Here is a 25790-nt window from a genome sequence, read left to right as displayed (position 1 = left end):
TGTAAAGCGGTTATTTACTCTCAGATTAGAAGGACGAAGGGACATTCCATGAAGTTAGCAAGTAGCTCAATTAAAATAAATTGAGTGAAAACAAAAAACCAAAAAAACCCCCTTTTCTTCAAATGCATAGTTAAGCTTGAATTCATTGCCAGAGGATGTGGTTACAGCAGTTAGTGCAACAGGGTTTAAAAAAAAAAAAAAGTTTGGATAAGTTCGTAGAAGAACAATCCATAAATTGCTATAAATAAGGAAGAGTAGCTCGAGATCTATGTGTTTGGGTACTTGTGATTTGGATTGACCACTGTTGAAAACAGGATGCTGGGCTTGATGGACCTTTGGTGTGAGTAAGTATGGCATATTTAACAGCTTTTCTATACCGACATTAGAATGCACATCATATCGGTTTACATCTCAACAGTAGGTGGAAAATACAATGAACAGGGGCGGGAGAGGGACAACAGTGGAAACTCGAGGGCAGGAGGCTCTAGGGGGGGGGGGGGGGGGGGGGGAGTCTGAAAATTCAAATAGAGAAGTAACAATAACTCGAGAGGTAACATATTTACATGATGCAAGTTACTTGGAGCGGGTCAAAGATAACAGAGAAGCAGGAGAAGAGGGTGAGAGGGGTACGTGGAGTTAGTCTGGAAATGCCTGGTGGAAGAGCCAAGTCTTTAGCATGGCAAGGCTCCAGGCGGAGGTTTGTGGGTAGGGCATTCCAGTGAGTTGGGCCAGCAATTGAGAGAGCACGGTCCCTTGTTGCTGTGAGCCGGGCCTTCAATGCTCCTATATAATTCACTAAAAGTTCTTTGCCACTGGTGTACCCAAATGCATTTGGATCAAACGACACAAATAGTTGGGATGCAGGCTTGTTTGGGTTCTTTTCTTGTAGTAAGCTAAGGCTCTCTTGCAGTCCAAGGTATGTAGTAATCTCTCTCTGTCGTTATGCAGCCTTGAAAAGAATCTAAACAGATACAATTATTCTGGCATTTAATCATATAATCACAAAACTACAGATATCCAAAAACCAAGTGACATATATAGTATTCCAAAAACTTTTATTAATATTCAAATTGGAAAAAATTCCAAAGAAACAACCTTTTAAAATCTTACACAAGGAATATCAACCTCAAATCCAAACATTCCACCTAATCACACATTCATACCACACATTTTTTCAACACCTTTTAAAAACCATCTTCATTTTCAAATTGAATTTTTACATATAACCCAAAATTTCCATTCACTTTACAAATTCTTCGAACTGAATTACAAGCAGAGAAAAATTAAGTTTACTAAATTTTTGCACATTCTCATAACAGAATTATTAGACTGTGGAGAGACAAGTAGCCAAATCATCCAAAGGGAAGGGTCCTTGTCCTGGCAGTGCTGGGCAAGGACCTAGAAACAGAGAATGCCAGGAAGACTGGTGCATTGGTGCATTGTGTGAATACGCATCTTTGATCCAATTATTAGGCTGGAGAAATGGTAGACTGGACTTGAGAGATGTCATCTTGAATTTCTCTTTGCGAATGAGTTTGTTGAGGGAACGAAGGCTCCCCACGCTTTTTCGGGATGAGGAAGTATTTAGAAATAAAATCCTTTTCTGCATCGATAGAGGCAGCACACGTAGCAAAGAGTGAACTTCTTGCTGTAAGGAAAAGGAGCCGCAAATGTGTGGCATTGGAGAGAGAGTTGCTTGAAATTCAGTTTGTAACCATTGCAAACTATACTCAATAGCTAATTGATGTCATGGATTTCCAGGAATGGTGAAAACAGGATATTCTGTGTCCCCACCCCCTATCAGTAAGAGTAGCTGGGGCCGGGCTCTGCTCAAACATTCTGCTGTGGCTTCTGAGCAGGACCTTGCTGTTGCCTCTGTATTCTCTGGTTCCTCGGACGCCCTCTGGACTGGAGCTGCTGTCCCTGCTGCCTAGGGGGCAGGCAAGGCTGTGGTCTAAGATCTGCACAGTCTGCATGGATGCCTCTGATAGAAAGGTTTTTTTGTACTGGGGATAATAACTTTTTGGTCGAACCTTGTTGATCCAAAAGGCAAAGCAAGGGAAATAACCGCCACATTTTGTTCTTTTATCTGAGAGACTGTCTCTCTAATTTTATCCCCAAATAAAGTTGTCACCTTTGCAGGACAAGTCTGCTAATTTTTCATGCACATCTTCTGATAGCACTGGCATGGAGCCAAGCTATTCTGCAAGCCGCAACTGAAGTTGACAACGAACGTGCAGAAATACCGAAGGCCTCGAATGTCATGAGCCTTCCTCCAGATCTATTAAAGGCTGTAGTGGTGGTGGTGGGTAGTCTCCCGTGCCCACTGAAATGGATGGCTTCAAGGCCTGTACACATTCATACATATATTGCGTGACGTAAAATTGATGCTGTTGAATCCTAGCATCTTGAAAGAACTTGAGGTAAAAATTCATGCAGGATTTTGTCTTCCTTTCCTGGAGGCAGGCTCGAATAAAGTCAGGACGTCTTACATTGCTTCATTGCCGATTCCATGACTACAGATGCATGTGGCAGCTGTCCCATTCCATAGTGGGGTGATTTTTGCATGTAAAGTTTAAGGTCCATCTTGCGAGAGAGATTGACTGTTCTGTGAAAGGACCCCCAAGATTTATCCCATTACCACGTCCAGAACCACAGGCAATGGCAAGATGGTAAATTCAGATGGAACATTAAAGATCTTCAGGATACCCACTGCCTCAGATAGGAGATCCAGGATCTTTGTCTCAACATTAAGAACAGAGCCCACCTTCTCCACAAATTTTGAATATGTGAGGTCTTCTGGGGAAGACAAAGATTCTGGTGGGACGTCTGAGGGGGAGGGGGGGGGGTCAGATGGGATACCTGTTGAACTGCCTGGGGAGGTCAGAGGAGAGTCCTGTGGTCCCACCTCAGAGTCTGGTGAAAATCATGGTTCCTGCTCCTCCCTCTGGTTTCTTGGACTGCAGTGGAGATGTGCAGGTCCAACAGGAAGAGAACGCGTCTGCTGGACTAGGTGGCCGCTGCGGGTGACAGTCCGCTTCCATAGAGAATTTAATTTTTTTTTTTTTTTTTTTTTTAAAAAGATGGCCACTGAGTCATGGCTTGCGAAGTACTCCACCTTGTTCAGTAGAGTGTGCTTTCCTCAACTGTGAGGAGCCACTGCTGCCCTCAAGCTGGAGGAATCTGGCCCTCTAATGGTGCTTTGAAGCCTCCTAGATATGTTGAATTGAGATGCCTCTTAACCAGAGGCTCTTAGAGCTGCTTCATTTTTTTTTTTTTGAAGGGGTTAAACATGCAGATAAAAGGTGATCCAGTAGATGTAGTGTATTTGGATTTTCAGAAGGCATTTGACAAAAGTCCCCCATGAGAGGCTTCTAAGGAAGCTAAAAAGTCACAGGAAAGGAGGCAATGTCCTTTTGTGGATTACAAACTGGTTAAACATGGGAAACAGAGAGTAGGATTAAATGGTCAATTTTCTCAGTGGAAAAGGGTAAAAAGTGGAGTGCCTCAGGGATCTGTACTTGGACCGGTGCTTTTCAATATATATATAAATGATCTGGAAAAGAATATGACAAGTAATTTGGGTAATTGCCATGTTCGGCCTCTGTTGGAAACAGGATGCTGGGCTTGATGGACCATTGGTCTGACCCAGTATGGCAATTTATGTTCTTATGAGTGAGGTTATCAAATATGTGGATGATACAAAATTATTCAGAGTAGTTAAAATCACAAGCGGATTGTGATACATTACAGGAGGACCTTGCAAGACTGGAAGATTGGGCATCCAAATGGCAGATGAAATTTAATGTGGACAAGTGCAAGGTGATGCAGATAGGGAAAAATAACCCTTGCTGTAGTTACACAAATGTTAGGTTCTATATTAGGAGCTACCACCCAGGAAAAAGATCTAGGCATCATACTGGATAATACATTGACATTGTCAGCTCACTGTGGTGTTAGAAACAATGTTAGAAATAATTAGGAAGGAAATGGTGAATAAAATGGAAGAGTCATAATGCCTCTGTATCACTCCATGGTGATACCACACCTTGAGTACTGCGTACAAATTCTGGTCGCCGCTTCTAAAAACAAAAATAAAAATAGATATAGTTGCAATGGAGAAGGTACAGAGAAGGGCGACCAAAATGATAAAAGGTATTGGAACAGCTCCCCTAAGAGGAAAGGCTGAAGAGGTTAGGGCTGTTCAGCTTGGAGAAGAGACAGCTGAGGGGGGATATGATAGAGCAGGGGTCGGGAACCCATGGCTCGCGAGCCAGATATGGCTCTTTTGAGGGCTGCATCTGGCTCGCAGACAGTCGCCACACTTTCCCGCTAACCCAGCTGCTCCCTGGTCCTCCTCCGCCCGGGCTTAAAATGCTGTCAGCCCGGGCGGAACGCGGCAGGACAGCTGGAGTCAGCGGCACTGGCACCGGCGTACTCTCTTCTTCCCGCCTCCCCCCCCCGCGGCCCGGAAGAGGAAGTGGAGAGTATCGGGTGCGTGCGCGGCAAGAAGAGGCCACGCTAGTGCGCTCGGCATCGGCCCGAAGAAAAGAAGACTGCAGCGCGGCTCGGAGGAAAATGAAGATCTTCAACCGCGGCCGATGGGACTCCGCCTCCGCTGAAAATGAAGAGGTTAGCGTTGGGAGGAGGCTTCTGCTGCCGAGAGTTCCCGGGGTGGGGGAAAGAGAGAGTGATTTGCTCGCTCATTCACTCTCTCTCTCCCCCACCCCGGGAACTCTCGGCAGCAGAAGCCTCCTCCCAACGCTAACCTCTTCATTTTCAGCGGAGGCGGAGTCCCATCGGCCGCGGTTGAAGATCTCCATTTTCCTCCGAGCCGCGCTGCAGTCTTCTTTTCTTCGGGCCGATGCCGAGCGCACTAGCGTGGCCTCTTCTTGCCGCGCACGCACCCGATACTCTCCACTTCCTCTTCCGGGCCGCGGGGCCCTGTGTGTGTGTGTGTATCAGAGAGTGAGAGATCGCATGTCTGTGAATGATTGAGAGCCTGTACATGTGAAAGAGAGTATGTCTGTGATTGAAAGCCTGCCTGTGAGAGAGAGAGAGAGCATGAATGTAAGTTTACCATTGGGAACCTGTATGTGTAAGTTTGTGATTGAAAACCTGTTTGTGTGAAAGAGTATGTGTGTATGATTGAGATCCTTTGTGTGTGAGAGAAATCATGTGTATGTATGATTAAGAGCCTGTGTGTATAAGTAAGAGAGAGCATGTGTGCCTGTGTGTGATTGAGAGCTGGTTTAGGTGATGGAGCATGTGAGTATGTGATTGAGAGCCTGTGTTTAAATGAGAGAGAGAGACCATGTGTGTCTGTGTGTGATTGAGAGCTGGTTTAGGTGATGGAGCATGTGAGTATGTGATTGAGAGCCTGTGTTTAAATGAGAGAGAGAGACCATGTGTGTGTGTGTGATTGAGAGCTGATTTAGGTGAGGGAGCATGTGAGTATGTGATTGAGAGCCTGTGTGTAAATGAGAGAAAGAGAGGACATGTTTGTAAGCATGTGAATGAGAGTCTGTGTGTGAGAGAAAAAGACAATGTATTTATGTGATTGAAAGCCTGTGTGTGTGTGTGTAAGCGTGAAAAGATAGACAGCATGTGTGTGTAAATGTGTAATTAAGAGCCTATATAAGTGAGAGAGAAAAAACGTGTATATGTGAGTACTGAGAGCATGTGTGTGTAGGTGTGTCATTGAGAGCCAGTGTGAGAGAGAGCGCTGGTATGTGACAGAGAGGAGAAAGTTCCAAGCAAACCACCCCTCCCTTCTGCTAATTCAGAACAATCTCAGGACACCTGGATATCAAACGTTCCCAGGTATGCAGAGCAAAACAATTTTTGTATCCTTATTATTTTTCATTACTGGGTCTTTGTGTCTGCTATTTTGAAATATTTTGTTGGTATCTGGAAATGTTTTATATGAGTTTTTAATTATTGGATAGTCCACTCATCAGCTGTTTCGAAATATGTTCTTTTTGTTAGTACAGTTTTACTGCTGATGATTTTATATTTCTTGATTTGTTTTATAAGGATGGGTGATGTTTCTTTTTTCCTTTGTTACACTGCATACAGAGACTCTGGCTTGTTGCAGTTTCCAATTCAGTTTTTTCTGCATGCTTCTTGTTACGCGTTTTGGTCTTTTTATTCTGTGTTAGGTGAGGGACAGCACGTGATTCAGGTGAGGTTTTCTGCTGGCGTGTAGTTTCTGTGTAGGACTCTATAGCAGCCTGACTTGGTCCGTTTTCCTAATAGGAGATGTATTGGTGTCTTAAGGCCTGGTGTAATATTTTCAGAGACTTATTGTACTTTAAAAGTGTGATCTTACATAAAATGCACACATTTACTTGTATTTAGTTTTAAACATATTGTATGGCTCTCATGGAATTTCATTTTAAAATATGTGGCGTTTATGGCTCTCAGCCAAAAAGGTTCCTGACCCCTGTGATAGAGGTTTGGAACGGGTAAATGTGAATCGATTATTTACTCTTTTGGATAATAGGACTAGGGGGCACTCCATGAAGTTAGCAAGTAGCACATTTAAAACTAAAAATCGGAGAAAATTCTTCACTCAATGCACAATTAGAATTTTCTGCCAGAGGATGTGGTTAGTGCAGTTAATGTAGCTGGGTTTGGATAAGTTCTTGGAGGAGTAGTCCATTAGCTACTACTATTAGTCAGGTTGTCTTAGGGAATAGCCACTGCTATTCATGGCATCTTACTGTTTTTGTACTTGCAGCCTGGATTGACCACTGTTGGAAACAGGATGCTGGGCTTGATAGACCCTTAGTCTGACCCAGTATGGCTTATCTTATGTTCTTAGGGGATTGTCTCTCTCATTTTGAAACTGATGAGAGGTCAGAGTATACCCTTGGAGAGCATTTGGAGGATACTTCTGATAGGAGTTCCAGTGGCAAGGACATGTCTTCCCTATAAGAAGGTTCCAAACCCAAACATTTCCTTAGGAAGGAAAATTATTTGAGATCACATTCTTTCAGAGTCTTGGATGGATGTTTCTCTAAAGGCCTTTCCCTGGGCAACTGAGTGACTGCCTGATGACCTTCCTGAACTACCTGAGATGAGGTCTGTTTTGGATGTGTCACATGCTTCGTGGAATGCATCAGCTTGTACGTTGTGGGCGCTTCGCATGGGTCACCTGCATGGAGGGGTTTGAAGTTTGCATCGTGCACTATGCTGTGGCAGGCGCATGACACTGTTGATGCGTCGCAGATTTTACCAGCTCTGGGGGGGGGGGTGGATCCAAGATGGCCACCTGAGAGGAAGCAACTCTCTGCTGCTCAGTGTTACCCTCAAGAACTTTTGGAAATTTCTTTGATTTCATAGTTATGCCACATAAGAGGAAAGGAAAGGTCAGGGTTTTCCACCCAAACCCTGTCCCCATGCTGATCAGCATCTAATTCGGGAGTTTGCGGTCCCCAGAGCAGAACTGAGTGCTCTTACCCCTGCTGGTGAAACAGAGAGAGGAGCTCTGTTTTCACCTGGGGAAATCTCATTGAGCCCTCCCGATTCGCGACAACTGTTGGCTTCTTCCTCAGGGGACGTCGCTAGCGCCGAGGTGCCGGGAGGAAGCTGTACCAGCTTTCCTCAGCCGGACAGAGCCGTCGACATTGTGCCTGACTGGGTGTGGACTTCTACTCTGGACCAGCGACTGGAGATACTGCCAACATCTAGTGGGAATGCTCTCATGACTGGAACTGAGATGGTGAGCCAAGCCCCTTGGAGATTATGAGACCGGCTGTTGTCAGGCTCATATCCTTTTGGGATTTAATAGCAGGCCTGTCTACTACCTTTAAGGAACAGACCCATCATTTACAGACTGTTTCTTCTAAATTGGATATGGTTGCCCAAGACCACAAGCGAATTCTTTTGGATCACTTTACCGCTATTCAGAAGTTGGAGGAAGATGTAAGAAACTTAAAAGGACACAAATGCAGTTATTACCAGGGAGCGTTTATTCTCAGTAAGGAGATAGAATTTTCCAAAAATTCCAATTTGACATCTTAATTTGCGGCTGTTAAAGTTCGCAAAGGTAAATGGTGAACTACCCATGATTACCTTTAAAAAAATATCTGGGTGATATATTAAAAGATACCCCCGGATTAAGTTCCTGCTGTTCAGAGAATATAGTTTTCCTCTCTCAGAAGCAAAATTCACCAAGGCCTAATGTTGTAGAGAACCTCTCCAACTTAACTGACTATTTAGAGAATTCCTCAACAGAAGTTACAGGCAGAACAACTCTGTTAGTGACTTTTTATTCTGAGCAAGATCTGAATACGGTAATGCGTTCCTATTTCAAGAGTGTAAATATTTCGTATTTGGGTGGCCTGGTTCGTGTCTACCCAGACACGCCGGAAGGCTTTTCTTGATATGAGACCTGAAGTTGTTTCTTTGGGTGCAAGTTTCCTTTTAGAATACCCATGTAAGTGCATAAGTGAAATTACAAGGTAAAACATCTTCTTTTTTGTTGTACAATTACGGGAGTTCCTGAATGTTAGATGAGTACCTGCTATTAATCTGTAGCGAGGGTGGATCATAAATTGTGATTATCCTTGTGGGGTTTCTCTCATGCTACCATTTTCTTTTGGTTTTATATAATTCGTATTGTATCTCCTCTATTTTCTTCCCCCCTCCCAGAATTTCCTCTATGATGTTAGAGAGTGGGAAACTTTTTCTTTTGGATTTGATTATTCTGCAGAAATTGTATGTTTTCCTGAAGTGTACGCTCGAATGTTTGGTACAAAGTGTTACTTTGTAGCTGCAATGGAAAAAAAAAATAGATTTTACCGGCTCTGCACCGCGTTTGGCTTACGTATGCAGAGGCCTTCACACCCTGTCAATGACAAACTTACTCACAGGGCTCTTATCCATTTTTTTGGCGGTCGGTGGTGTTTGGGGCACACTGGGAGCTTTGCCCACCTGGCCCTGTTTGGTACCCAAAGTCTATCAGGGTAACTAATGCTGTCCTTCTTCATCTTGGGCCCCAGATGAAGGCTGGGTGGAATGGTGGTCTTTCAGTGATGGGACACAAGACCCCAACGAAGTCCCCACACCTTCCCGTAGGAGTTTGCTGCACATTGCCTTTGGGCTTGCAGGGACATCCCTCTTGTATTTCCCTACACTTCGATTGTTTGTGGGCAGGCCCACGACAGAAGGAGTTACATACAATATACCCGTATTCACATGTTAAATACATTACATATTTTATTCCATATATTTGTTTAAAAGCATACATAGAACACCCTACATTTCCATACACTCATTCAACTAAGCAACATGTTATAAACATTTTTTCTTAAAACATCACTTTAACATCAAATACATTAAATGTTACAATAGACATTAATACAATGTAAACATATCCCTTCAATTACAATATATCACCTTATATTTTCACACCTGTGGAGCTTTTATACCCTGTTGCCCTCAATTCATTTGTTGCACTAAGTGAAAAGGTTTTCACTTAGTGCAATAAAGTATATTGGTAATTGTGTGTTTAGGGGATAACAAATGAATTGAGGGCAACAGGGTATAAAAGCTCCACAGGTGTGAAAATATAAGGTGATATATTGTAATTGAAGGGATATGTTTACATTGTATTAATGTCTATTGTAACATTTAATGTATTTGATGTTAAAGTGATGTTTTAAGAAAAAATGTGTTTATAACATGTTGCTTAGTTGAATGAGTATATGGAAATGTAGGGTGTTCTATGTATGCTTTTAAACAAATATATGGAATAAAATATGTAATGTATTTAACATGTGAATACGGGTATATTGTATGTAACTATCATATAGAATACCTGTATTGAACCCAGTGCAGGGAGGTACATTTTCTGACCAAGACAGAAGGAACCATTATGTCTACCCGTGAGGAACATAATATTGCCACACCAGCGGTACTTGAAGCCGGGTGTCTTCAGGTACATGGTAGCACTTAAGTGCTGTTGTGGGTTCACTCTAAAGCTAAGGACCCCCAGACAAAGCATGAAAAAACAAAAAATCCATACCCCCCCTCCCCTTTGTGGTAATTTTTCTCTGTTCTGGTTTATGTTTTCTGCATCTTCCTGCAGCCAGGACTTCACTTACTCATAAGGCAGAATATATGAGGTATATAATCTTGATTAGCTTGCTTCTTCTGTCTTCACAAACCTGCTCATTTGTCTCTCCTATATTTGTGGACAGCCACACATTCCAACCCTGCAACCTTAATATTTCTTCAGAATATCACTGTCTTATGAAACTGTTCCCATTTCCCCCAAAATACGTCCCTTGAACATCAAAAACAGATAGAGTAACTTCAGTTTTACCTTGGCAAAGAATTTGTCTGTTTATTATTTCCAGAAGAGATTGAGGAACCACCAAATTTAGTTCTAGATACCTACAAATAAAAAAAAAACAAGTTACCCAATGTAGCAGTCCAATGAGTTGGAGTAACCATGAACCAAAGGAAAGGCTTTTGACCACTTTTTTTTTTTAACAAAAAAAGGTTGAATCTTTCTGCTTTAGTAAAATGGTTGGAACATATTACCAAAAACACACCACACATGATCAGAGAGATTACATATATTTTGAACTCAAGACTGAGAACAGCTGATGTTTTAGTACCTCTGTGTGACCATTACTAAATATATTTGGAGAAATAATTCCCTTTCCTTGAGTCCAGCCAGACGCAGGGGTTAATGCCTCCCAGTCAGCAGATGGCGACAGATTTAACACGCTTTCTAACGTCACCCTCTATAGGCTCTCATGCTCACCTCTAAGGTTGGTCTTCAGGCAATTCCCAACCCCCCTCCCCCAATGGTTTCACCAGCTTTCCTAGTTCTCCTCCAAAATAAGATTTCCCTTGCAGGAACGTTTGGCTCCTCTTGTCTTAGAAACAGAGTCTACTGACGAGTTACATAACCACAGCTACAATGGAAGCCAAAGCCCAGACCAAGTCATATGAGGCATCTGCTGAAAGGCACTGGGTGTACGGCTATCTGAGCTGCATCCTCCAACCATCCCCAAGAACTTTCCTGTGTGTGCTGAGAGAAATGCAATCCTGCATCCAAAGCAGCAGCCTCAGCTGACTGCCTAAGCACCGAGCCCCTTCCACATGAATATCAGTTCTAGTGTTAGCACAAGCAGGCCGATGCGATTACTGTGCTCTGCTAAGCGCACTGCGACATGCATCCAAAACCCCTTATGCAATAAGGCGATTAGCACATCTAAACGCTCGTCCTAGCCAGTGCGTAGTCAATAGCCTTATCAACATGAATTTACATGTGATAAGCGCTATTAGCTATTACCTCCCGAGGCAAAAGAAAAAAAAGTGCACCCGACACACACATTTTCTCTCTCGAAAATTAACACCTGCCCCGGAGCAGGCGTTCATTCTTGACGAGCCTCTAAAAGTTTACAGAAAACCAAAAAAAACCGCTTTTCTGTTCCTTTTTTCCAGTTCCACTGACTTAATAGTGGAGATATTAAGCTGAAACCAAAAAAAGAGAATAAGGAAAAGTAGTAAAAAAAATAAAATAAAAGTCACTAGTGGTCAGGTTAGGAAAATGGATGCACGTAAAAGGAAAACTGATGCTCAATCTTCCTAACCCCCACTGATAGCCATCTCTCCTGGGCACACAATTTCCCCTAGCACCTCCTTTTTACCACAGCAGCCTATTTAAATATTGCATTGGCGCTCAATCATGAGTCTGTTTTCCACACCCAAATATTGCATTGGCCCGAAAGTTAGCATGGTCACCTTAGGGCTTTTCAACTATCCTTTTCCTGAACCAGGATGGGATACTGCCTCGTCAGTCTTGCCCACCGTTCCCTCTGTGCATGCGCATAGCTTAGAGGTCGTGAACCCCACGCACTCAGCAAAATACAGCCATGCACAAGAAATCCCGGTATTTGCAATATATTGCCTTGCAGTGCACACATTTGAACTTTGCTTATAAAGTTGCACAAAAAATATTTGAAGGAACATTGGTCTTGCTCCCTTTAAAAAAGTTGCACTCTCCCCTTAACTAGATGCTTGGGGGGGGGGGGGGGGATATTGGTTGCTCAGAAGTGCATGGTTCACATGATGTATCTATGAAGGATACCAAGAACAGGCAAGTTATTGCAACTCCTCTCCTGGGATGCCCTAAGTGCTAAAAAGTACCAAGTGCCTTTAAATAAAGAGAAGACAGAGCAATAAGATTCCAAACTACTCCCGTCAACTGATAGGCAGGCTGTTAATACAATCAAAAAGCATACTTTGAAGTGAAGTGTAAAAAAATAAGATGGGAGAGTTAAGAGTGCATAGCACCGGATGAAGAGGAAGATATAATTGGCATCTCAGAGACCTGGTAGAAGGAGGATATTCAATGGGATATTGTGATACCAAGGTACCAATTATTTTGAAATGACAGGATGGATCAAATTGGTGGAGTGGTGGTATTATATATGTTAGAGGGAGCATGGAGTAAAAGTTAAAAGTTCTGCAGAGATTTAAAAAAAAAAAAAAAAAAAAAAAGTCACTGGTAAGCACCCATGGTTAAGATTATCAGCCCCAATCCCAAACACACTGGCAGAGACTGCAGTGCCCAGGCTGTCGCTATAACTACAAAAGTATATTTTAGATTTGGAAAGCAATGTCTCCCTTGCAATTTCCAATACGAACCACTGGATAATAAGTAGGAATACAATTTGTCCTCCTACCTGTGCTATTTTAGCTTGCACATACCTTTTGGAGTGCTCTGCTTTTTGTAGAAGTTGACACAGCTCTGGTTTTTGTACCTTTTTCAGGGTGGTCAACAGCTCTTGTAGTCTTAACTATTAAAATTAAAAAAAAAAAAAAAGAAAAAAAAGTTTATATAATCTCACAACATCCCCCCCCCCCACCTGTTCCTTCCGAGCAGGCCCTCACTAACGTTTCTTGTAGCTGGTACTACATAGTCTCCCCTCCCCCACCCCACATGCGATGCGAGCCCCTCCCCTCTGTTTCCCAGTCCTGGGTCTGGCCACCAGCAGCAAGTCTCGGGTACTGGTTTACAGGTCCTATGCTTGGGTTTCTTTCAACAGGAAGCCTGTGGGGGAGGCAGACAAGGCTGAGACAGGGCCTGGGGGAAACACATTTGGCATCCCAATACATACAGCCCAGACTGCCGAAAAAACAGGGGAAACCCCCCACCCCTAACCTTTACATTCAAAACCTAAACATAAGGCTTCTTTCCAGTCTTACCTTTGCCTCTTCTAGTATTCTCCACTTTCATTATAGAAGTGTCATCAATTGAGAACTCCTTCTGAAAAGCATTTAGGGGGTTAAAAAGAAAAATTGGATTACTATTCTGTAGGCTTTGTTGTTGTTGTTTTTTTTAAATATATCCCAATGTTTCATTTTCAGCAACATTCATAACAATAAAAAGGTAACTGGTAAATGGTAAAAAGAAAAAAAAAAAAAAAGGAAGAAGGTGGGATGAGGTGAACGGCCATCATGACATGACACAAGCTACAAGTTCTCCTATGGACTTCAGCTGTAATTGCTCCTGAGGTCTATCTTTTACAATAATTTATCCTTTTCAGAAAGTCTTTAAAACAGGCTTTTCTATCCTTGATTTCATGATAGAATAGTTGTGTTTATTTTTATATGATGCATTAACATACACTTTCTTTGAAAATGACCCTGTAAGTGGAACATGCTATTCTATCAATTTAAAAAAGAAAGATTGTTTACCCGAGTTAAGTACTCTTAATGCAGATAAAAACCTAGTGACAACTCAATAGCATATATTGGAGCAATTTTCGAGCTGGGACGTACCAAAGCTCGAGTATCCAGAAAGGGACGCTCCAAGAACACTTATAAGGAGAATGCAGTAATCAGGCAAGGAGCTGCCTAATTAATGCCCTACCAGCACAAAGAAAAACAAAACTATTTCTTTTCATCATCAGGATGAGACTGTATTCAAGTAGGAAGAACATGAATAATCTCAGTGTCCAGACAGTCCAGAGCCAAAATGCAGAAGTTATCAACTTAAATCCATCCAGCCAGAGTAGTTTCAGAGGCCACACACACTAACGGAAAGGAACAGTAACCTCCAAATACCTAACTGACTGCTAAGAATAAAGGATTTGTTGCTGCATTGACACCTCTTCACCCAAGCTGGCCAACCTTACCTTCAGAAGGAAAAGGGTATCAGGGCAAAGAAATATCCCACGCAGAGACCAAAAGACAAAGATCCTGCAGGAAGAGGGCCAGAAAACGTGTCGAACCAAATAAAGTGCTATCATGGAAACGGCTGTCAAGGATATGTCCTTAAAGAAAAGCAGGTTTCTAAAGCACAGAGCAAAGAGACGCTGTTGTCTTTCCAACCAAACTGAGATCCCATTCAGGGATTATTGGCCTAGAGGGAGACTGCAGCCTCTACCTTCTGAGAAGACAAGAAGAAGCTGCAACCTGCATATTCACATTCAAGGCCAGACCCTTCTCTACATTAACATACAAGGACTCTTCAAAACACCAAAAGGAGAAACCAACCCTCCATTAGTAGCGTGCTTCAACGCGGCACCAAAAACCAGATACAAGTCACAGAAAGAACACTCACAGGCCCCCTCCATGGGGTAGAAATCACTGATTAATAGTAACTTTAATATAAGCGTGAGCTCTGAAGAGGCGAGCTTGAAGACCAGAAACAAATGGATCCATCACAGGTGAATTAACCCTCGATCATCCAAGAGGTGCAGAGAACAGACGACCTACAGAAACACGCTCTACACACCTGCCTGAGCACCGCACTCACAAAAATCAGGCAAGACTGGGAGGTCCCATCCCCAAACGTCCTGGGACTCGCCAATAGCAGGAAGAAAGCCTTTATAGGTATGGAACTCCCTGCCATCCACATCAGACTTCTCCCATATCTTGTAGCATTTTGAGGAGGGGGGGGGGGTAGTCCATGAAAACCGGTCTCTTTGAAGCAGCTTTTCATCCCAACCAAGGAAACAAACCCTATTGATGGCTCTGCATCTCATCATCCCTTAACTGGTTCTGTTCTATTTATATGACGTACCTATCTCAGGAACTATTATTTACTATCTAAATAATTTCTATTCCGCTCATCCACAAATCTCGGTGGATTACATCACACAGTCGACATACAGAATGGCAAGACACGAGCAAAGGCAGAAGAATATAAAGTGTGCTAAATAAAACAGCAAATATCACATATTAAAATACTATAGTGTGTGTCTATAGTTAAAGATGATATGCAGAGCGGTTGCAGTGTATGTTGTACCCACCTCAGCAATGACATACCCAATGCAAGCCCTTGAACTGTTTATAATTACTATGCTATTATGCCATAGGTAACATATGAACTCCATGGCTGGAAAAGGATGGCAGAGACTGTTTGGGAAATAAGGAAATCAAGCTCCATGTTATGTAACTGGCCTGATGACTGAGGAGCTCTCTTTCTCAGAAGGGCACAACCCCATCCTCCAAGGAACCTAAGATGCGGGCTACAGACTCTTCATCCACTACAGAACTCAAGAGAGATTCCTGAAAAGCAAGGGCAGGGGTGGGGGTCACTGAAGGGTCAAAGACTGCTCTTGTGCCTTTAGGCCACTTTGGTGCAGAGCCCTGGCAAAGTTCAGGGCTAAAGGTCAGTCCCAGGCTTCTGCATCGTGCAGCACGTCTGGTGCATAACAATAGATCTAGCAAAAATATATACCCCCCCCCCCCCCCCCCCCCCCCCCCCAGGAAGGGTCATCCAAATGCTGAAGGGGGTTCCTCAATCCCCTCCCCTTTGGGGACAAAACCAGAAGCCCTAAGATGCCAGAAGTGTGTGTGTGTGGGGGGGGGGGGGGGGAGGGAAGGAATAAAAGATTGGCACCCGTGCAGAGAAAACTGGTTTGTGTGGAGATTTAAACAGTACAGGAGGATCCTGCCCACCCAAACCCAATGCCAGAGCCCCTTCTGCACCAAATCTAATACCATGCCCGTCTGCTGGAGACAATACTGGCACATGCTTAGTCTGCGTCACTTTAGGACCAGTAATGGAATCATGGGACGTGTAGTCCTCTGTCTCCATCTGCTGGCAGCTTAGAATAAATCCATACCTCTGGACTCAGCTAGCAGGATAAGGAATTGTGTTTTCATGTGCATTTCAAATTTTTACTAAATGTACATTGTGTAAAAAAAAAAAAAAAAAAGCCGTATAACCACAAACTTTAGCTCATAAACGACTGCATTTATTCTTCTGGACAGTCCCAGGAATTCTTTACAACGAAATGAGCCACTGCTTGTTAGTTTGACCTCTCTCTCATGCACGCTAAAGCAAAGTTAAGCATCTTAAGAAGATTCTAACCATGTAGTAGATCCAAAAATTGGTTAAGAACAGAAAAAAAAATATGCATCCAGATTTAACCACCTCCCTCTCCTGTGTCACCCTTATGCTGGGTAATGGGACAATATGGATAATAATGGCCAACTTAACACTACAGATAGCTCCAGCATTTCTACAATTCAGATGCATTTATTAACAGATTGCTGGCAGGGACTTGGAATGCTACTGTGAATGACATTCATGGGGTTCTGGTCCCACACCCCAAGTTCACTGGAAACAAAAAAAAAGAAACGCCCAAGACATACCATGATGGCAGCAACTGCAGCCTCCTTGTCACCTTTGATATCTGCAATTGCCATAAAAACAGAAAACCAACTTTTAAAATAGGAAACTTAAGCCAAATGCTGCATTGTTGCACAGTAACAGGAAAGCACAGGAAGGTTTGCACCAAGTCTATATTCCTTCAAAGTGTCCCAGCAGTTTGTAAGTGGTAAAGCAAGAGGTCAACAGCACAAAAAAAAAAAAAAAGAGAAACTTTAGAAAATCTCAATCAAGAAACAGTTCCAGACACATTTAAAACTACAACACAGATTCACAAATAATGGAACCAAGAGAATGCACTCCAAATATTCAATTATCCAACAAGGGAGATGCAAAAATGAGATGAGTTAGTCCAACAACTCTTAGACTTTGAAATAGAACTGCTTTTTATTTTTCATTACGGCAACTCCATTGCTCAGCAGTCAAACAGACAGTTCTCATTAGGGTCCCCTCTTTAGGGTCTGCTCTTTAGGGGACCCTAAAGAGAACTGTCTATGTTTGACTGCTGAGCAATGGAGTTGCCGTAATGAAAAATAAAAAGCAGTTCTATTTCAAAGTCTAAGAGTTGTTGGACTAACTCATCTCATTTTTTGCATCTCCCTTGTTGTTGGATAAACTACAACCCAGGACATCCAGGTACACATAGGTGATGGCCTATTCTAGATGTCTAAAAAGGGATGAGCCTTATGTTTATTAATAATGCAACTAATAAATGTGATACAGGCAATTACCAAGAGAACCAGGAGTGAGGTGTAAACTGCTGCCCCCTTTGAAGTTTAGCCCTTTCAGCGATTTAAAATGCTGCGAAAGGGGTAACACATTGGGGTGGGGGGATTCCCAGAGGTATGGCAAAATGGCAACCGTGCCTCCCCCCCCCCCCACGGGGGAGTGGTGCATTTGTAGTGCACAGTCTCTCACTCACATACCCCAGTCCACCAATGCACCCTTGCTCAGTCTACTTCCCTCACCTAGAAGCGAATGTCCTCTTTTGCCGACAGGGGTTGAGCACCCACCAGACCTGCAACCTTCATCAAGCCACCGGCAGCCCTCTTCCTTCTAACGAGAGAGGTTGAGGTGTCCCCCTGCAACAGCACTGCAGCTTTTACCATGCCCCCAGCACAGTCGCCTCCACCGTGTGGGACTTACGGAGGCAGGGGCTGAGAATCTCACCAGCATTTAAGCCTTTTACCATCACTGTGCATGAACAAAAAAAAAAAAAACGGGCAAACCTCGCTGCATGGGCCGATTCGGCTATGGGGAGGGAATGTCTGCAGGGAAAAACGTTGCCCCCGAGGGCTGGGTATAGCCCACAGGCCACAGGTTTGAGGACTCCTGATGCACTAGGTGGAGAGAAGGTGAGACGAGACCTAAAACCCTCTGCTTAAAAAGGGGTGTGGAGATTTCTGAAGTGCACAGGGCCTCCCAGCAGCATTTTTTTTTTTTTTAATTGGGGATACAATTCATTTTTTATTCCCCCAGGAAAAGTGCATTTTCCTTCCACGGTGTTTTTAAAGTCCTGAAACGGATGACAATGGGACAATTCCTGCATGGATTGCTATTTGGCAGAACCATGCAACTGCGTAAAGCAGACTAAGTTTTATTTGAAAAAAATAAATAAATAAATTTTAAAAAAGTGGCTAATTACTTTTTTTTTTTTTAATATTCTGCCATTTGTGATACTTCAAAACTGATTATATTCAGTAACTGTAGATATTCCCTATCCCCAGAGGCAAAGGAGGATGAAGTGACTTGTCCAAGGTCACAAGGAGGGTCTGTGAGATTCGGCTTCCCTGCTTCGCCTCCTGCTGCTCTAGCTGGTAGGCTCGCCCTCCACTCAATGAGATTTCTCATCGTACGGTAACACACTACTCACTCAAAGCGATCACACCTCAGGATTCGCCCGCATGAAGGTAACATTTTAATCTCTATTTGCCTGTACCACATACCAAGTTTAAAGAAGCACCCACTTAATACAGGCACACCGGATTCCAGCCAGCACACTGCGGAAAACAAAGCAGCCCGCTAGCACTCGAAGGAGAAAAAAAAATACATAAATAAAAATTAATAAGAGGTGCCGCTGTGGTGCTTTTGTTTCTTCAGCGTGATCTGCCATGCTTTTGTACCCAAAATGCCACCAGAGTGGTTACACCAAAAAAAAAGTTTTAAATTCACATAACAATCCTCAGCAGAACAACTGTAAAATCTTGGATTCATATGAACACTAAAGAACGCCCAAAATGGGAAAAAAAAAAAAAAAAAGTTTATTTGGAACAGATGGAGGGGGAACAAAGAAACTGATCTAGGAAGCTTACTAATAAAATCTTTTCTTTTCATCTGCCTGATAGCTGTGGGCATTTTCAGCAGCTCCACTGCAAAAGCCTTCTCTGTTGTAGACACGAGAGTCTGTCCTCTCTGCTTCAGGTCTGCAATAATTTGTTTTCCTTTAAAAAAATAAAAATATCATAAGATACCAGTCGTTACTACATGGAGAACACTTAATGCACTTTAAGATATTTCTAAGCATTAAATCATTTCAAGTCAAAAAGATAAACATTCACTGTAGCAATCTTGTGTCTTATTTTTGTGAAAAAAAAAAAGTCACACTCTGAAAAATGCATTTCCAGTGGCTCTGCCGCCAGTGTGTATGCAGAAAGCCATCAGAAAATATAAATATATGAAGTAGCTCACTCATGCCAATGCATTCGCAATATGAAGTTAATCTAAAAATGCACATGTAATCGCTGGTGTAGTTTCTTTTTAAGTCATATAACTTGGCGACTGTATCCAATATGGAGAACACTGGCTGAAAATAGGAACATTTTAATTTAAAAAAAAAAAAAAAAAGAAAAAAGTTGTTCTACCTTATTTAAAGCAATCTGCTGGACATCTTGGGCCAGCCAGGAGTCTCAGTGATAGTGATGTATATTGACATATGGCAAACATTTTCTATTTAAAGCCAAAATATGTACTTTGCTGTACAGCAAATACCCTGGTTTCCTCCCTCCCGCCCCCCTCCCCCAGTTCTAATATCAGTTTCTCTGTAAAGCCCTGTTGGCTACTTTTTGTTCCATGGAAACCGATGTGATGTTTTCTTAACAAATGTCGGTATACAAAAACTTTAAATAAATAAATAAATAAAATAAATCCTAGTTGATGGTTTCCTGGCTGAAACTATTATGTCTTCAAGCTCTCAGAGTAAACGTATCAGTGATTACGGAGAGATCAACATCCAAGCCATTAGGCTGAGGGATGGAGAGTTCAGATAGCATGGGAGGACTGCTGGAAAGCTGTACAAGATATGCAAACCACATGCAGTTACAACTGTAGCACTTAAGACAAAAGACTCACGATACATGTGCGTCCAATTCTGGTCTAAGATGGTCACGTGCAAATTAAGTTTTTTTGCTGAGTCGACTGGTTTGTGAGGAGATTCCCGAATATTTTGTGCATAGTTGCTCTGTGAACACTATTATCCTGAGCATTGGATTAAAAAAAAAAAGTGGCCAAATGCCAGCATGGTTAAAAAGTGATGGGCCAGACTATTCTAGCCAAAAGAATTTTTGAAAAACTGGAAAAGGGATCCAAATAAAGAAAAAAAAAAAAAAACCACACACACACACACACACACACACAACAGGAAATGGCATAAGCACTGGCAAGTTAGGTGCAAAGCACTGATATGTAAGCCAAAGACAGAATTTGAAAAGCAGCTTGCTGTGGAAGCAAAACTCATAATAAAACATAAGTACATTTGAAGCAAAAAGTCTGCAAGGGAATCACAGTTGGACTATTTTATTTATTTATTTATTTCTTTTATATACCGACGTTCGATCGAGATATCACATCGGTTTCCAGATAACTAACAGCCCTATTTTACATTATAACATTGTAATAAATATAATAAATTATAACATTGTAATAAATATAATGAATTATAACAGAAATAACAGGATTACATGGAACATTTGATATAGTATATAACATATGTACATAAATGACTTGTTGATGAGGATAATTTAAGGTTAAGGTTAGCAGGGAGGGTTGAAAGGGGGGAGGAGGGGGGGATAGGTGGGAGGAAGGTGGTGCAAGGGGGGAAGATGGTGACACGAGATGCTTGTGTAGGGGGCGTGGTGTGTTGCAGTTGCATTTGGGCACGTGTCAGGTGGGAAAGCTTTTAGGAACAGCCATATTTTGAGGTGTTTTTTTGAAGACTTGCAATGAAGGTTCATTTCTCAGACAGGTGGGGAGGGAGTTCCATAAGGTGGGGCCCGCTATTGATATGGCTCGTTTGCGGGGTGACGTTGAGGTGTGCAGATTTGAGATTGGGTACGGCTAGGAGGCCAGTGTTGGTGGATCTGAGAGTTCTTTGTGTAGGGTAAGGTTGTATTCCGTTGTTTAGCCAGTTCATATTGTTGTTGTTTATTTTTTTGTGCATGAGGGTGAGGGTTTTATACTGGATTCTTTGTGTAATGGGCAGCCAGTGGAGTTCTTTGAGAGTGGGTGTGATGTGGGAGGATTTTTTGTTGTTAGAGATGATTCTGGCGGCAGCGTTCTGTAGCACTTGGAGGGGTTTGATGTGGATTTCTGGTAGGCCGAGGAGGAGGGAGTTGCAGTAGTCAAGTTTTGCGAAGATAATTGATTGAAGGACTGTTCGGAAATCGTGCTCTTGGAGAAGGGGTTTGAGTTTTTTTAGTGTCTGAAGTTTGAAGAATCCATCCTTGATTGTATTGGAGATGTGTCGTTTAAGGTTGAGTTGGCTGTCGATTGTTACGCCTAGGTTTCTTGTGGAGGGCATGGGTGAGATTTGTGGCACTCCCGGGTTGGTTGAGCTTCCTGGGTGGTCGGAGGGGGTGCACTTGAGTGGATGAGAGGGACGGTCATCGTGGATGTGAATGATTTCTGTTTTGGCTTGGTTGAGGCATAGTGATAATTGAGATAGCAAGTGGGATAGATTTGAGCTGAGTTTGTTCCATTTTTCCATGGATAGTTGGATGGACTTGTTTATGGGGAGTAATATTTGTATGTCGTCTGCATAGATGAAGTAGGTGAGGTTTGCCTCTGAAAGGTATTTGCATAGTGGGATGAGGTAAATGTTAAATAGGGTTGAGGATAGGGAAGAACCTTGTGGGACTCCATGAGTGAGGGGCACTTGAGAGGATTCAGATGAGTTCGTCTTGACGATGTAGGATCTGTTTGAGAGGTAGGAGTTGAACCATTTGATTGTGGTGTCTTGGAGACCAATTTCTTTAAGTCTGGTGAGGAGAGTTCTGTGATTAATGGTGTCAAAGGCGGCGGATATATCAAGAAGTATCAGGAGGAAAGATTTGCCTTTGTCGCGGCCTCTGAGGATGGTATCAGTGAGAGAGAGGAGGAGGGTTTCAGTGCTGAAGAATTTTCTGAAACCATGTTGTGTAGGCTGTAGAACATTATAGGTTTCAAGGTGTTCTGTGAGTTGATTGTTGACTGTTTTTTCGATGATTTTTGCTAGGAATGGGAGGTTGGAGACTGGTCTGTAATTTGCTGGGTCGGATTTGTCGAGTTGAGGTTTTTTGATGATTGGTTTGATGATGGCGTTTTTGAGTTTTTCTGGGAAGATTCCTTGTTCTAGGGATAAGTTAATGATGTAGGTTATTGGTTTGACAATAATCTCTCTGATGAGTTTTAGGGTTTTGATGGGGATGGGGTCTAGAGGGTGGGATGCAGGGTTGGTTTTTCTGATGATAGGTTCGATTTCTGTGGAAGCAACGGGTGTGAATTGTGACCATGTGTGGATGGGAGGGGGGGATGTCAACTGGGTTGTTGTAGTTTTGGGGAATCTTGGCGATGATGTTGTTAACTTTGTCCTATTAAATCCTATTAAATCTTAGAGAGGTAAAAAGGGTGCTAAGGGTGGACAACGACATAGCAGAGAGATTAAATTAATTCTTTACTGAGGAAGATGTAAGGCAGATACCCATGTCAGAAGTGATATTAAAAAAAGGTGATGATTCAGTTAACCTGGAAGATGTACTATAGCAAGACAAAGTAAATAGCCTTGACCAGACAGTAATCATCCCAGGGTGCTGAAAGAACTGAAAAATGAAACCACACACCAGCTATTAGCAATCTGTAAACTCTCTCTAAAATCAGATGTAGTACCTGCAGATTGGAGGGTGGTTAAGGCAACACCAGATTTTTAAAAGGGCTCCAGGGATGGATCTGGGAAGCTACAAACCGGTGAGCCTGACATCAGTGCCAGCAAAAATGGTTGAAACTATTATAAGTTACTGAACATGTAGCTAGGCATAGTTTCATGGGACAAAATCAACATGGATTTAGCCAAAGGAAGTCTTGGCTCACCAAGTTGCTACTTTTTTTTTTGAAGGCACGAACAAACATGTGGATAACGGTGAGCCAGTTGATAAGAGTGTATCTGGATTTTCAGAATGTGTTTTGATGAGACTCGTGAGGAAATTTTAAAAGACATGGGATAGGAGGCAATGTTCTCTTGTGGACTGAGAACTGGATATAAGAACACAGAGTAGGGCTAAATGGTCAATTTTCTCAATGGAGAGAAGTAAATAGCGGGATGCCCTAGGACCTACAGATGGGAACAATGAGGAAGGTGATCAAAACATTTACTGATGATACAAAACTATTAGATCACAAGATTGTGAGAAGTTGCAAGAGGATCTTGCATAACCAGAAGACTGGGCTCCAAAATGGCAGATAGCACTTAATGTGAACAAATGCACAGTGATGCACGTGGGGACGAGCAACCCAAAATTATAGCTATTTTTATTATTTATATTCCACTTTTCGCACTTTTTTCAGCACTTCAAAGCAGATTATTTTTATTTATTTTATTTATTTAACATTTTATATACCGGCATTCGTAGGACACATCATGTCGGTTCACAATTAACTGAGAAAGGAAATTACATTGAACAAGGGGGTTTAACTGGGAGAAATTGGATAATAATTGGATAAAAAGAACAAGGTAAAAAGCGAAGTACGAGAGAAAAGAGAAAGCAAGCATGGATAACTTAATTGGAAAGATATGGGTTTAAAATTACATATTACATATGTGAACTTATTTACAGCGTTGGGGGGAGGGGTGAGGGGAGAGGGAAAAGGGGGGGAGAAAATATGCGAAAGGGGAGGTAGAGGTAAGGGAGGGAATGATATGGTAAAGAAGGCGGGGGGGGGGGGGGAGGCTGAAGAGGCTAAAAGGCGGGGGGGGGTGGGGAGTGGAGGGGGGGGAGTTGGGGGAGCATGGGGTGTGCTGGAAGGGTTACCAGGGTGGGAAAGGTGGGACGGGCTGTATATAGAAAGCAGGTTCCTGCATGCGTGGGAGGCCTAGGGTTGAGAGGAGTTGGGGTAGGCCTGTTTAAACAGCCATGTTTTTATTCCTTTTTTGAAGTGGCTCAGGGATGGTTCTAGTCGGAGTTTGGCCGGGAGGGAGTTCCAGAGGGAGGGGCCCGCGATAGAGAAGGCTCTTTCCCTGGTGGCGGTGAGGTGCCCAATTTTGAGTGAGGGGGTTTGGAGGGTGCCGGCAAGGGCGTTTCTGGTGGGGCGGTTCGATTGCCGGAATTGAGGCATATCTTCAAGCCAGGGGGAGCTGTTTTTGTATAGTGTGTTATGTAGGATGGTAAGTGTTTTGTATTGGGAACGGAATGCAATGGGGAGCCAGTGGAGATTTTGTAGTATGGGAGTGATATGATCGGATTTTCTTGTGTTTGTTAGGATACGTGCCATGGCATTTTGGAGGATTTGAAGAGGTTTAGTAGTAGAGGCTGGGAGGCCTAGGAAAAGGGCGTTGCAATAATCGAGTTTGGATAACATGGTGGTTTGCATGACGGTGCGGAAATCATGGGCGTGAAGGAGGGGCTTCAATTTTTTGAGGGTTTGGAGTTTAAAGAAGCCTCCTTTTAGCAGTGATTTAATGTGGGATTTCAAGTTTAGTTGGTTGTCTAGGTAAACTCCTAAGTCTCTGACGCTATGTGGTAGTGATTGAGCTTGTGAGGCGTTTTGGATCATATGGTGGATCGAGTCGGAAGATTGATTTGTTAGGATAAGGATTTCAGTTTTGGAGGTGTTGAGTGCAAGGTGGAGATTGGAGAGGAGTGAGTTGATGGAGGTCAGACAAGTTTCCCAGTACTGCAGGGTTTCGTTGAGGGATTTTCGAATGGGAATTAAAATTTGTACGTCATCTGCGTATAGGAAAAATTTCAGTCCTAGTTTAGAGAGTAAGTGGCAGAGTGGGAGTAAGTAAATATTGAAGAGGGTGGATGATAGGGAGGAGCCTTGTGGGACGCCCTGCGTGAGGGGAATGTGAGCGGATTCGAAGTCATCGAGTTTGACTAAGTACATTCTATGATCTAGGTATGAGGAGAACCACGATAGGGCTGTGTTTGATATGCCTATCTCGGATAAGCGTGATACTAGGATTTGATGGTTCACAGTATCAAATGCGGCTGAGATATCTAGGAGGGCAAGGATGTAGGATTGGCTGTGGTCCATGCCCTTAAGGATGGTATCTGTTATGGCGAGTAGGAGTTTTTCGGTGCTTCGGTCTTGGCGGAAGCCATTCAGGGACTGTAGGTATTTCCCTATCCCAGAGGGCTTACAATCTAACAGGCCGATACAGTACAGTGCGCACTTAACCCACGGTTGGACACGCGTTTTGGACTCGCTAGCTTTCCCCCTTATTCAGTAAGGAGTAATAGCGCATCGGAAACGCACGCCCAACCCCCCCCCCTGAAACTAATCGTGCCCGCAACATGCTAATGCGTGTTGATGGCCCTATTAGGTATTCCCGGGCGATTCAGAAAGTAAAATGTGCAGCCAAGCCACACATTTTACTTTCAGAAATTAGAGCCTACCCAAAGGTAGGCGCTAATTTCTCTGGGAACCGGGAAAGTGCACAGAAAAGCAGTTCTGTGCCCTTCCATGGCGATATTAAGTCAGAGGTCCAGAAAGGTAAAGTAAGAAAAAAAATCTGAAATAGGCCCGCGGCTTGAAAACCGGACACTCAATCCCACTGACAGCCGCCGCTCCTGTGAGGAAAAAAAAAAAAAAAAAAAAAAAAAAAAAAGAGGCGCTAGGGACACTAGCGCCTCTTTTTACCGCCAGCCCTACATAGAAACAGAGAAAATGA

At 42.9% G+C, this 25790-nt stretch overlaps 1 protein-coding gene across 2 annotated transcripts in view; it reads right to left on the bottom strand.

The window, feature by feature from the left end:
• LOC115096098 (borealin-2-like) overlaps positions 1-25790 on the bottom strand; it is a 45392-nt gene that overhangs the window by 8432 nt on the left and 11170 nt on the right. Inside the window, exons 2-6 of one of the 2 annotated variants that reach the window (XM_029610631.1) lie at positions 18964-19092; positions 16636-16676; positions 13234-13291; positions 12736-12824; positions 10334-10404 (exon numbers count right to left, since the gene is read on the bottom strand). In XM_029610631.1, coding sequence (XP_029466491.1) covers positions 10334-10404; positions 12736-12824; positions 13234-13291; positions 16636-16676; positions 18964-19092 — 388 coding nt within the window. Of the gene's footprint in view, positions 1-10333; positions 10405-12735; positions 12825-13233; positions 13295-16635; positions 16677-18963; positions 19093-25790 lie in introns of both variants that reach the window. The other variant, XM_029610630.1, reaches the window with a different exon arrangement.

This window comes from Rhinatrema bivittatum, chromosome 7 (genome assembly GCF_901001135.1).
Source record: "Rhinatrema bivittatum chromosome 7, aRhiBiv1.1, whole genome shotgun sequence".
In the NCBI taxonomy this organism is placed as follows: domain Eukaryota; kingdom Metazoa; phylum Chordata; class Amphibia; order Gymnophiona; family Rhinatrematidae; genus Rhinatrema; species Rhinatrema bivittatum.
The sequence above is the reverse complement of the archived record's forward strand: the minus strand, read 5'-3'. Positions and strand labels throughout refer to the sequence as shown.